The following is an 11934-nucleotide window of genomic DNA, read 5'->3' as shown; positions in this document are numbered from 1 at the left end:
ATGTTTCCTTCATGTTTCCTCTTTCCTTCATGTTTCCTTCATGTTTCCTCCATGTTTCCTTCATGTTTCCTCCATGTTTCCTTCATGTTTCCTTCATGTTTCCTCCATGTTTCCTCTTTCCTTCATGTTTCCTTCATGTTTCCTTCATGTTTCCTCCATGTTTCCTCTTTCCTTCATGTTTCCTCCATGTTTCCTTCATGTTTCCTCCATGTTTCCTTCATGTTTCCTCCATGTTTCCTCCATGTTTCCTCCATGTTTCCTTCATGTTTCCTCCATGTTTCCTCCATGTTTCCTCCATGTTTCCTTCATGTTTCCTCCATGTTTCCTTCATGTTTCCTCCATGTTTCCTCCATGTTTCCTTCATGTTTCCTCCATGTTTCCTCCATGTTTCCTCCATGTTTCCTTCATGTTTCCTCCATGTTTCCTTCATGTTTCCTCCATGTTTCCTTCATGTTTCCTCCATGTTTCCTTCATGTTTCCTTCATGTTTCCTCCATGTTTCCTTCATGTTTCCTCCATGTTTCCTCCATGTTTCCTTCATGTTTCCTTCATGTTTCCTTCATGTTTCCTCCATGTTTCCTCCATGTTTCCTTCATGTTTCCTCCATGTTTCCTTCATGTTTCCTCCATGTTTCCTTCATGTTTCCTCCATGTTTCCTTCATGTTTCCTCCATGTTTCCTTCATGTTTCCTTCATGTTTCCTCCATGTTTCCTCCATGTTTCCTCCATGTTTCCTTCATGTTTCCTCCATGTTTCCTTCATGTTTCCTTCATGTTTCCTCCATGTTTCCTCCATGTTTCCTCCATGTTTCCTTCATGTTTCCTTCATGTTTCCTCATGTTTCCTCCATGTTCTCCAGTTCCTTCATGTTTCCTCCAGTTTCCTTCATGTTTCCTCCATGTTTCCTTCATGTTTCCTTCATGTTTCCTCCATGTTTCCTTCATGTTTCCTCCATGTTTCCTCCATGTTTCCTCCATGTTTCCTGAGTCTGTATTTTATTGAAACCTGTTAAGATCAATACTTTACTTTCAGACTCCCTCTTGAAATTTGATTTCATGTTTTCCTTGTAGTTCCTCAGCTTTGCTTTCAGAAACATTTTTGTGAATTTGCTCTCAGATGTTCATGTTTTGCACTTTATTTATTTTCCCATCCATTCAATTCCACTGTAAAAACAGAACAGTTGACCAAAGTGCTGGACGCCACAATCAGAAATACAATCAAACAGCACCAATGTGATAACTAGAACAATAAAAAGCAACAATAAAAAGCAACACGTCAAGCTGAGTTGAAAGTCAGAGAGAAAAACATCGTCTTAAGAGAAAAAGTCAAATCATGGAGACTCAGTTTGTCTGAAATGTAACTGGATGTTTTGTTTCATTGTTTCTGTTTGTGTTGTTATGAAAGTATGAAGGTGCAGCATGTCAGCTGTGAGCTTGTGATGTTTGGCGTGTCCGGGGTCAAAGGTCAGGCAGAAAAAGCTCGAACTCAAGATTCGCTACTGCTTGTTTCCATGGCAACGCAGCTCTAAAACAATAAAACAGAAACCTCTCTGTGTTCCTTCAGGAACCACCAGCAGGTTCCAGATGAAACGATGATTTTATGATTTCAGTTTAATAAACTGGATCAAACTGGATCAAACTGGATCAAACTGGATCATCTGTTTCTACAGGATTTTAGTTACTTTTCCCTTAAGACTTAAAGTCCAAAAATAAATCTGGAGAACTTTTGATCCACAGAACTTTGACCGCTTACGGGAAAGTCTGTATTTCAGGAAGGAAAAAGAAGAGCCGTCTGCCGATGAAGACTTTAACTCAATGTTTATTTCCTGCTTTTTCTTCTTTTAATGTTTTTTCTCCTCAGTAGTTTTCCAGGTTCTTTTCTTCTCTTATTTTTCCTGTCTGGAACATTTGCTTCCCGTTAAGGATTCGTTTCTGTAGCCGATGCGTCAGAGGAGGAAACTAATCCGGAACCAGCAGGAGGAACGTTTGCTCCAGTTTGATGCTGCCAGGATTTAAGCAGCATCACGGTTCTGCAGCGGCACAAAGAGAGAACTCCAGATCTCCAGAACCAAACGGACCGTCAGCGATGCTGAAAGTCTCACTTTGATTTCAGAGACCAAGGTCAAGGCTGGACCTTCAGGCCTCTGTTACCGGGCAGATTTCCTACACAGAATCTTCAGAACGAATAATAAAAAGAAAGAACAACAAAAATACATGAGACACAGAGACAAACCTGCAGTTTATGTTAGAGTGAGACCTCCTGTTCATACACCAGCTTTGCTGTTCTAATCTTATTTTCTATACTATAAAACATAGAAAATAATAATAATAATAAAAAAAAAATAAATATATATATATATATATATATATATATATATTTATATATATTTATATATATTGTATATGTATATATAATGTATAAGGAATAAGTAAAAAATGAAATAAGGCAGAATTATTTTACAAATAAAACATTTTAAATTTTCCAGTTGAACTTTTTCATCAATATTAATGAACGATTGACTCAAAACAAATCCCTCAGTTCTGTTGAAATTTGATTTATAATTTCATTTTGTCTCATTTCAAGTGTATGAAGATATTTGGACACTAAACAAAAACTCTTGGTAAGATTATGAGTTTTTGCAGTGCATACAGATTTCATAAATATTTCAAAAACATTAGTTGAGCAGGTGAAAAAGAAAATATATTTTTAAAAATCACAAACTAATTTTTGCATTTTTAGTGTAATGAATTTTGTGATCTGCCAGTTTTGGCAAAAACTTTTTCACATTTTAGTTTTGGTTATATGTAGTAATAATTGTATTTATATATATAATTTTCTCTGCATCTGCAGCTTTGGAGCCGCTTTCAATGTTCATGATTAAATAACAGGAGTTGATTTGGACCGAGTCCTCTCCTGTCCTCCTGTCCTCTCTTGTCCTCCTGTCCTCCTGTCCTCTCTTGTCCTCTTTCCTCCTGTCCTCTCTTGTCCTCCTGTCCTCCTGTCCTCTCTTGTCCTCCTGTCCTCTTGTCCTCCTGTCCTCTCTTGTCCCGCTCAGAGGTTTTCCTTCTTAATCTCTCGTTGTGGATCTTCACCTCGTGTCTCTTTCTCCTCGTCACGACTCCTGTCTGTGCACGACTGCGCCGCCGCACTTTTCCAGATGCAGTCTGTCCCTGCGCGTGCGCGTGTCTCTGTGGCTGTGTGTGCGCATGTGCGTGAGCAGAACGTGAGACTGTTTGTTTACTCAGGTCTCCGGGGTCAGCCTTATCTCCTGCAGCCACTCACGCTGAGATTTCTGACTTTCTACAGCAACTCCTACTGTGAGTGCGTGTGTGTGTGTGTGTGTGTGTGTGTGTGTGTGTGTGCGTGCGTGTGTGTGCGCGCGCACGAGCGTGTGTTTTACGGGCCATTGTTTTGTCAAATGGTTTTAAAAGATCCAGGGATTTTTTCTGCTCTTGGCCTCCACCTCATTAAAAAACGCTCTGATTTCAAACAGGCGCAGCTGAAACGTGTTAAAGGCATTCACACACACACACACACACCCACCCACACACACACACACACACACACACACACACACACACCCACACACACACACACACACACACCCACACACACACACGCGCACACACACACACACCCACACACACACCCACACACACACACACACACCCACACCCCCACACACACACACCCCCACACCCACACCCACACACACCCCCATACACACACACACACACACACTGAATGACATTTAATACCGGTAGAACAGAAGCTGCAGCAGGTCAAACTTCACATGATATCTGGAAAAGAGACACAAACCAGAATTATAATGTTCCTCCAGGCTTTTATTAAAATGCAGTAAAATGAAATTAAAGCACAGTTAAGGTGAACCTCAGCATGCATTTAAAGGTCTACTGTTTAATAATTGATTTCTTTTTGTTTACTAGTTTTCACAGAAAAAGAGAAAGTTTTGCGTTAAATCAAACAAACCTGTAATTTAACTCAGAAACATTTAATTCAGTTATTTGTTGTAACTTCAGTCAGAACTGGATTCTGATTTTAGGGTTTAATTTAACGGAGATTTGCTGCTTTGTCAATATTTATTTTAGGATGAGTTGGAGATTTTTGGAAAATAATTAAAAATAAATCAGACATAATCACGTTGGGACTTTACTTTGAAAAAAAGATTTTTCAAATCGTTTTTGAAAAATTTATCAGGTTACATTTTTTAACCTGACAAAATAAAGGCTAAAAAAGAATCTCATCCGTTATTATTGGTCTGAGATTTTTCAGATGTTTTCTGAACCATAAAGAAATATTTAATACTTTTTAATCAGACTTGTTATTCATGAAGAACAAAATAATCCAGCTGTTCTCCAGGTTTTATTCTCTAAAGAGAATTAAAAACTCTTTCCTGCGTTTCATAAGTAATCTTTACGTCATGCAACGATATGAAGATATAAATGTAAGTTTAATAATTTCCAATGAATTAAATCATCTCACTGAAAATCAAACTTCATTTCTGTAATTATTAAATTAAATTCATGAACATTCCTAAACAAACCTGTAAACATCACAGCTTTTAATTAAGTTGAACCAAAACTTCTTCCTGATAAAGTACAGATTCCAGAAACTCTTCCAAACGGTCCGAGTTTCCTTCCTTCATCCTTCCTTCATCTTTCCTTCATCCATCCTTCATCTTTCCTTCATCCATCCTTCATCCATCCTTCATCCTTCCTTCATCCTTCCTTCATCCATCCTTCATCCTTCCTTCATCTTTCCTTCATCCATCCTTCATCCATCCTTCATCCTTCCTTCATCCATCCTTCATCCATCCTTCCTTCATCCATCCTTCATCCATTCTTCATCCATCCTTCATCCTTCCTTCATCCTTCCTTCATCCATCCTTCATCCATCCTTCATCCATTCTTCATCCATCCTTCATCCATCCTTCATCCTTCCTTCATCCATCCTTCATCCATCCTTCATCCATCCTTCATCCATCCTTCCTTCATCCATCCTTCATCCATTCTTCATCCATCCTTCATCCTTCCTTCATCCTTCCTTCATCCATCCTTCATCCATCCTTCATCCTTCCTTCATCCATCCTTCATCCTTCCTTCATCCATCCTTCATCCATCCTTCATCCATCCTTCATCCTTCCTTTATCCTTCCTTCATCCTTCCTTCATCCATCCTTCATCCATCTTTCGTCCATCCTTCCTTCATCCATCCTTCATCCTTCCTTCATCCTTCCTTCATCCATCCTTTATCCTTCCTTCATCAGCAAATAAAGTTTTACTCTCTGATGTGTCCTGTATGTGGTTTATTTTATGTAGAGTATAAAATGTTTAATCCCAGGCACAGAGCCGTGTGGAACGCCACAGGAGACCTTCAGTGATCACAGAATCTCCTGTAATCGTCTCAACTGTTTGGTATCTAATATGTTACATGTTCATTTTTTTAATAATATCTCCAGCTTTTTTCTTTTGTTATTAAACAGTACATTTTCTTTCATTCTCTGTTTTCTTAACCCTGGAGTTGAAGTATTTTACATCTTCAGATTGGAGATGATCAAATATAATCTTAAAAGTTTAAATGTCTCGTTAGTTAGCGGAAGCTATAAATCAGACACCGACTTCGGCCATGTTTCCCTCCTCACTATATTAATCACATTCATGATGATTGAAGCTGCAAACAACCAGAAAAATGGAAACCAGTTACAGAAAACTCGTTTGTTTCTCCAAATGTTTTGCCTCCGTCAGACATGATGACGCGCTGGCCGTGAGCCACGTCACCTATCTGAAAAATGAGCGATAAAAAATAAGTTTATGGATTATCAGTTTCTGTTGCTGCTCTTATTTCGCCGCCCTGTCAGCTTCACTCTTTAATGAAAGAAAAGTTTTCTTCTAAACTTTAATATTTCTAAATGTTGAGACTGAATTATAAAAATCCAAAGCTGTAATGATTTAATATTTTTCATTTCCCGCTCTTCTTCTTCCCATCAAATAAATAATGAAACATTGAATCACGTCATAAATAATTCATCTGCGGTTTGTTTGCGGATCTTTTATGAATGAATGTTGGTCGCTGGTTCATGTGGGGAGGCTGTGTGTGTGTGTGTGTGTGTGGGTGTGTGTGTGTGTGTGTGTGGGGTGGGGGATTCTGACGTAAACAGACCTCGGATCCGCAGGTCACGACGCACCGCGGACCCGCGCCCCGCCCCCGCGCCGCTGAGCCTTTATAAGCGGCCCGGAGCCCACCGACCACCAGGCTGAGCTCCGCTTCCACCGCCGCTGGGAGCCGCTTCTGGGAACGTTTAGGGAACCTGGAGCCACGGAGGGGAACGACGTCAAACTAAAGGTTCGTTCTGCTCTTCATTCCCGTCAAATCCTGGTTCCCGAGTCCAAACGGAACATTTTCAGATTCAGGCCGAATCATTAGATCCGTTTGTGACTGAAGCTGTTTGTGCAGGAAGGAGAGATGGAGGTTTGTCACACTGGATTCTACACTGAGGACTTCAGCACGCAGGAAGTGCCTGCAGGCTTCGACTTTGCGTCTTATGGTGAGTTCAGGTTCTGCTGGTTCCTCTCTGACCCAAAGGAGGAGGAGGAGGAGGAGGAGGAGGAGGAGGAGGAGGAGGAGGAGGAGGAGGAGGAGGAGGAAGGCTCTGCGTGTTTATCTGAGGTGTTTCCTCTGAGCTGAGCAGCTGAAGGACGCAGGAAGTGCTGCAGACTGTGTCATCACGTCTGTCAGAGGGCCTCATCCAGACCCTGACCCGGACCGGACCGGGCCGGGCCGGGCCGGGTGGTCAGGCTGAAGACTCGCTCCGTCTGTCGTCCCTAATCCTTTCCTCCAGATTTCCTCCTCCAACAGATTTAGAGTCCTGCCTCCTCTTCCTCCTCCTCCCATCCCTCCATCACTGCGCTGTCACTCCCTCCGCTGGCGTTTCCTCCCCTCCCTGCTCAGCTTCCTCCCTGCAGCGTCTCCATCCATTCATGTCATCAACACTCAGAGATTCACTCGTTTCCTGCTGCTGATGAGAGCCGAGCAGGGAAACGGCTAAACGCTGCTACATTCACTCAGTTATAGTAACTGTTTAAAGTTAGAAATAAAGACTCAGCAGAGAGAATTTAAAACGTTGTTGAACTCATGAAGATGGTTCTGATCTGGAGTGGAGGCCGGATCAGAACCAGGAGTTTGAGTGATGCTTTTCAGATGTTTCTGGTTCTTTCAGCTCCAGCTGAAATGTTTGCAGCTTCATTTCATTTATTAAAATCTGAAACTAAATTGTCAAATTTTTCTGAAATGCAAAATCAATCAGCCTTTGATCGGCTCTGACCTGCAGGGAGAATATGAGAAGTTTTATTAATGTTTGCTGCATTTTCTTTCTTTTACGGTCAACATTTTCTCATTTAACCGTGTGTGTGTGTGTGTGTGTGTGGGTGTGTGTGTGTGTGTGTGTGACCTCCAGACTGTCCAGGTGAAGACCCGTCCCTCCTGTTGGACAGTAAAGCCTTCGGGTCGCAGCAGTACTACCCAGAACCGCCTAAAGCTCCAAACCTTTACCACCACAGCAAAGGTAAAACCTCCAGACGCGTCCCGCTAACGCGCCGCTCTGCTCCGGGTCTGAATGTTCTGATGGGACCGTGTTCCTCAGCAGGTACCGCCGATACCGGACTCTTGAACCTGGACTCACACCAGGACTTTACCTGGCTGTACCCGGACGGTGAGGCCGGACCGCAGAGCGCTGACTGGCTGCCTCTGAGGTTTGTTTGGATGTCTGACCGTCTCCTTCATCCCCAGATGGTTTGACTCTGGACCAGAACCAAACTGGGTACCAGGAGGCCCTGCAGACCTACCAGAACCTGCCTCAGGCCGGACCGTTCAGCCCGGGACTGGACGGCAGCCACAGCCCGTTTCTGACCCGGAAAGGATCCAACCCGTTCCAGAGTGAGACCCTCAGTGCAGCAGCGCCACTCCGGGCCTGGGGAAAGTTACACTGTAAAAAACAATTTATTTATCCTGTCAGGTCATTTTACAGTCATATTTTCACCATGATATTCATACATTTATAAATGTCCAAACTAAATATTTCATTCACATAGATTTAGATTTAGTTTCAGACTGAATATTTAAATATTCATATTGTGATATTTAATCTGGAACTCTGACATTAATAAATATGACTGTAAAATGAACTGACAGGATAAATAAAATACTTCTGTGTTTTTACAGTGTAACTTTTCAGACAGCCTCCCACATTCCCGGTTTTCCCGTTTAACTCCGGATCTTTCCGTTTCTCCAGATAAAAGCGATCAGAGTTTCTACGACTCAGACGGACACAGACAGATTTCTTCCTTCTGGCCTGAATATTCACCTCCCAGCTTCACCTCCACCCCGCTTCACCCTCCTCTTCCTCCTCCTCCTCCTCCTCCTCCTCCTTCGTCCTGCCCCTCGAACCCCAGCACTCAGCCTGCAGAGCACTACTGCCCCCGTGTGGCCAAGCGCAAGAACACACACCTGCAGAGGCCAGAGAGGGAGGGGCAGGTAACGGGAATGTCAGCGTATCCAGGTCTGAAGAATCAGAACCGGAAAGATTTCAGGTGAAGAGATGAAACGTTAAAGTTTCTTCCGGGTTCTCCAGGTTCTGGTCCCATCCAGCTGTGGCAGTTTCTACTGGAGCTTCTTCTGGACTCCGCCTGCAGGACCTTCATCTCCTGGACCGGAGACGGATGGGAGTTTAAGATGTCTGATCCCACCGAGGTGAGGAACAGTCCAGGTTCTGGTTCTGGTTCTGGTTCTGGAACCAGAGCCGAGGTTCTCCTCCGACCCGTTTAGGTCTTCTAATTTAAAAAACAGATATCTGAAGAAAAGTCGCAACAAATCAATAAAACAGATGAAAAGTCGATTTTGATTAAAATCTCATCAGCTAATGTTTTAGTAGGAGAGCAAAGATTGATAAATATTTTTAAATGTGTTATTCATTAATAATTATTGTTAGTTATTTGTTTTTGACTGGTAAAATACAACTTATTGATTAAATATTGATGGATAAACAGCCTCTGGTGAAAAATGACACATCTGGTTTCAGACGAAAGGATTTCAAAAACTGAAAAAAAAAAACTGGGTAAAAATGTTGAATAATTAGTTAAAACATTAAATAAATATAAAAAAAGAACAAATCAGAGCTGAAAATATTCAGCTGAAACATTCCTCAAACCCAGACTTAACTTTTGCTTCTCCATCTATTTCTCATTATTATGATTTATGGAGATAATTAATCATGAAAAGAGTCATTTATATTTTCATGAACTGTTTTCAGTCATAGTTCTGATCTCCACTTGGATCAGTTAAAAACTAGTAAAATATGAGTTTTGATCAAAATGAAATGATTAAAATGATCCTCTGATCTAAATGTGCCACATTTACATAATATTTATATAATCAGCGCACGTCGTCTCTTTTTAAAGGAACTAAAATAAAGAGCTGAAGGTCTTTGTTTCTGTGAATCAGCAGCTGACTGAGCTGCCATGAAACCACATTTTAAATCCATGATTCTCTTCCACTCTGCAAACATCAGATTTAAAAAACCGCGACTGCAGAAAGAAGAAACTCATCAAAGCTTCACAACAACCTGAAATAACTGAACAGTTAAAAGAACTTCTGAGGAAAGTCTGCAGGTTCAGGATGAAAACATTTCAAGCTGCCAAAACTTTCACCGTTTTATTACCTCTATGTTTAAACACAGTTAAAGATATTTAGTTAGGAGCCTCTCTGATATTTAATGTGATGTTTGCTTGATTTGATTCCGAGCTAACATCTGTCCTGACCTTTGACCTGGTCTGAGCAGCTGTTTGTCTCTACATCAGATTCTCCAGACTAACAGAACAACAGCAGGAACCATTTGATGTTGATGCTACATTAGTTTATTTAATACATTTATATTCCCTTTGAGAAGTTAAAATATCCAGTTAGCAGTGATGAGACTGAATTATTAAACTGCATCATCAGCCCAGATCTGGGAACCTTTGGATTTGAAATCCAGGATTTTCTCTGGATTTTCAACAGGCTGACCCTTTTAAGGCGAAGTTGTATTTCAGATTCGGTAACATTTTCATGTTCATAATTCATCCTAATTCTTTGGTTTCTCCTTCCTGCAGGTGGCCAAGCGCTGGGGTCAGTGCAAGAACAAGCCAAAGATGAACTATGAGAAGCTGAGCCGCGGCCTGCGCTACTACTACCACAAAAACATCATCCACAAGACGGCGGGCAAACGCTACGTCTACCGCTTCGTCTGCGACATGCAGGGCATGCTGGGAAAGACGGCGCAGGAGGTCCTGAGCAGCCTGAGCGTCTCACCCACAAACACAGAGACGTGGCCGGCCTCCGGGGGGGCGGCGGCGGCCGAGCCCAGCGGCGGGCCCTGGTGAGGGCCGGGTCCAGCCGGGTCCAGCCGGGTCCAGCCGGGTCGGGAACTCTGCCAGAACCAGAACATCCTCAGAGGATGAACCTGCTTCAGGAAATGTAGAGATGCTGCAACCAGCAAAAACACAAAGCAAAAAAACTTTGTTTCATGTAAAATGTTTGGAACCTCCAGACCAGAGAAGCACTACGAAATTTCACCTGATGCTCAGAGGACAAGAGTAAATATTGTTAATAAGACTATCTTGTAGAGTTTTGTGCATTTATATTATTATTATTATTATTATTTTTTATACAAAACTCATTTCTACCTCCTTTGCTACAGAGAAGAACAACCTGGTGTTTCGTTCAGACACCTGGAGAAAATAGTTTCATCGGTTTCTGATGAATATTTGTGTAAATAAACTATTTCAGACAAAAATTGTGTTGAGACTTGTTATATTTTTGAACCAGTAGGTGTCGCTGTTGGCTGATTCTTCTTGAATTTATTAATTTGGGTAAGTGATAAAATGGCTGTGAATTTTTCACTGAAACATTTGCCATCCGTAGAGAATATCAGCTATCAGAGAATATTCTGGTAATTTGTTCTGAATTGTGGATTTTTTAATAAATTTATGAAATTTCAGTTTGTCATAAAATGAGCTGAAAAAACATCAAAACTTTAGACATTATAAACTGTTATCTTGTTTCACATTTTGACATGAACAAATATTTTTGCAGTTTGTTTATGAATTATAGATTTTACTGGTTTCTGCTGCTGGTGTGATTTTTATGAGCTCACTGGAAAACCTGCTGGTTCCAGGAATCACCTGGCCGGGCTTCAGGGGGAGGAGCTGCTCCTTCATCATCATCATCATCATCATCATCATCATCATCATCATCATCATCATCATCATCACCACCATCATCATCATCACCACCATCATCATCATCATCATCATCATCTTCATCTTCATCATCTTCATCATCATCATCATCACCACCATCATCATCATCATCATCAACATCATCATCTTCATCATCACCACCATCATCATCATCATCATCAACATCATCATCTTCATCATCATCATCATCTTCGTCATCATCACCATCATCTTCATCATCATCATCATCATCATCACCACCATCATCATCATCATCATCATCATCATCATCATCATCATCTTCTTCTTCATCATCTTCATCTTCATCATCATCTTCATCATCATCATCATCATTCTTGGTAAGTCTGCTTTGAACTGAAGAAATATTTTTGATTGTTTGGACTCGCCTCAGGCTTTTCTGTCTCTCAGGTTAAGGAAACCCGTTCCTGGTTCAGTAACTCATCAGTTGCCAGAACCGGGGACTCGGTCAGCTCCATGTCTGGACTCAACAGAACCTTTCTTTCGGCCGTGTTTAGGATTTATGTTCCAGTTTGTGTTTCTACAGCATCAGCTTGTAGTTCAGCTGCTGATCACATGAAACCAGCTTCCAACTGGTTCACACACTCTTTACTGAGCATGCTCCATGC

General features: G+C 41.5%; 1 protein-coding gene across 2 annotated transcripts; it reads left to right on the top strand.

Moving 5' to 3' along the window:
* The first annotated feature begins 6234 nt into the window (after positions 1-6234).
* On the top strand, positions 6235-10837 carry etsrp (ETS1-related protein). Of its 2 annotated transcripts, none has more exons than XM_032555062.1 (8): positions 6235-6359; positions 6471-6561; positions 7471-7578; positions 7657-7725; positions 7803-7949; positions 8305-8571; positions 8644-8762; positions 10160-10837. In XM_032555062.1, exons 2-8 carry the CDS (start codon positions 6480-6482, stop codon positions 10427-10429), a joined length of 1062 nt encoding a protein of 353 aa, XP_032410953.1. In that variant the 5' UTR covers positions 6235-6359; positions 6471-6479; the 3' UTR covers positions 10430-10837. The 2 variants fall into 2 exon arrangements, with proteins under 2 accessions (XP_032410953.1, XP_032410943.1); XM_032555052.1 differs by having other exon boundaries at positions 6238-6359; positions 7660-7725.
* The last annotated feature ends 1097 nt before the right edge of the window (positions 10838-11934 follow it).

The sequence above is a fragment of the Xiphophorus hellerii genome, chromosome 3 (assembly GCF_003331165.1).
Source record: "Xiphophorus hellerii strain 12219 chromosome 3, Xiphophorus_hellerii-4.1, whole genome shotgun sequence".
NCBI lineage: Eukaryota > Metazoa > Chordata > Actinopteri > Cyprinodontiformes > Poeciliidae > Xiphophorus > Xiphophorus hellerii.
This window is presented reverse-complemented; position numbering and strand designations above follow the sequence as displayed.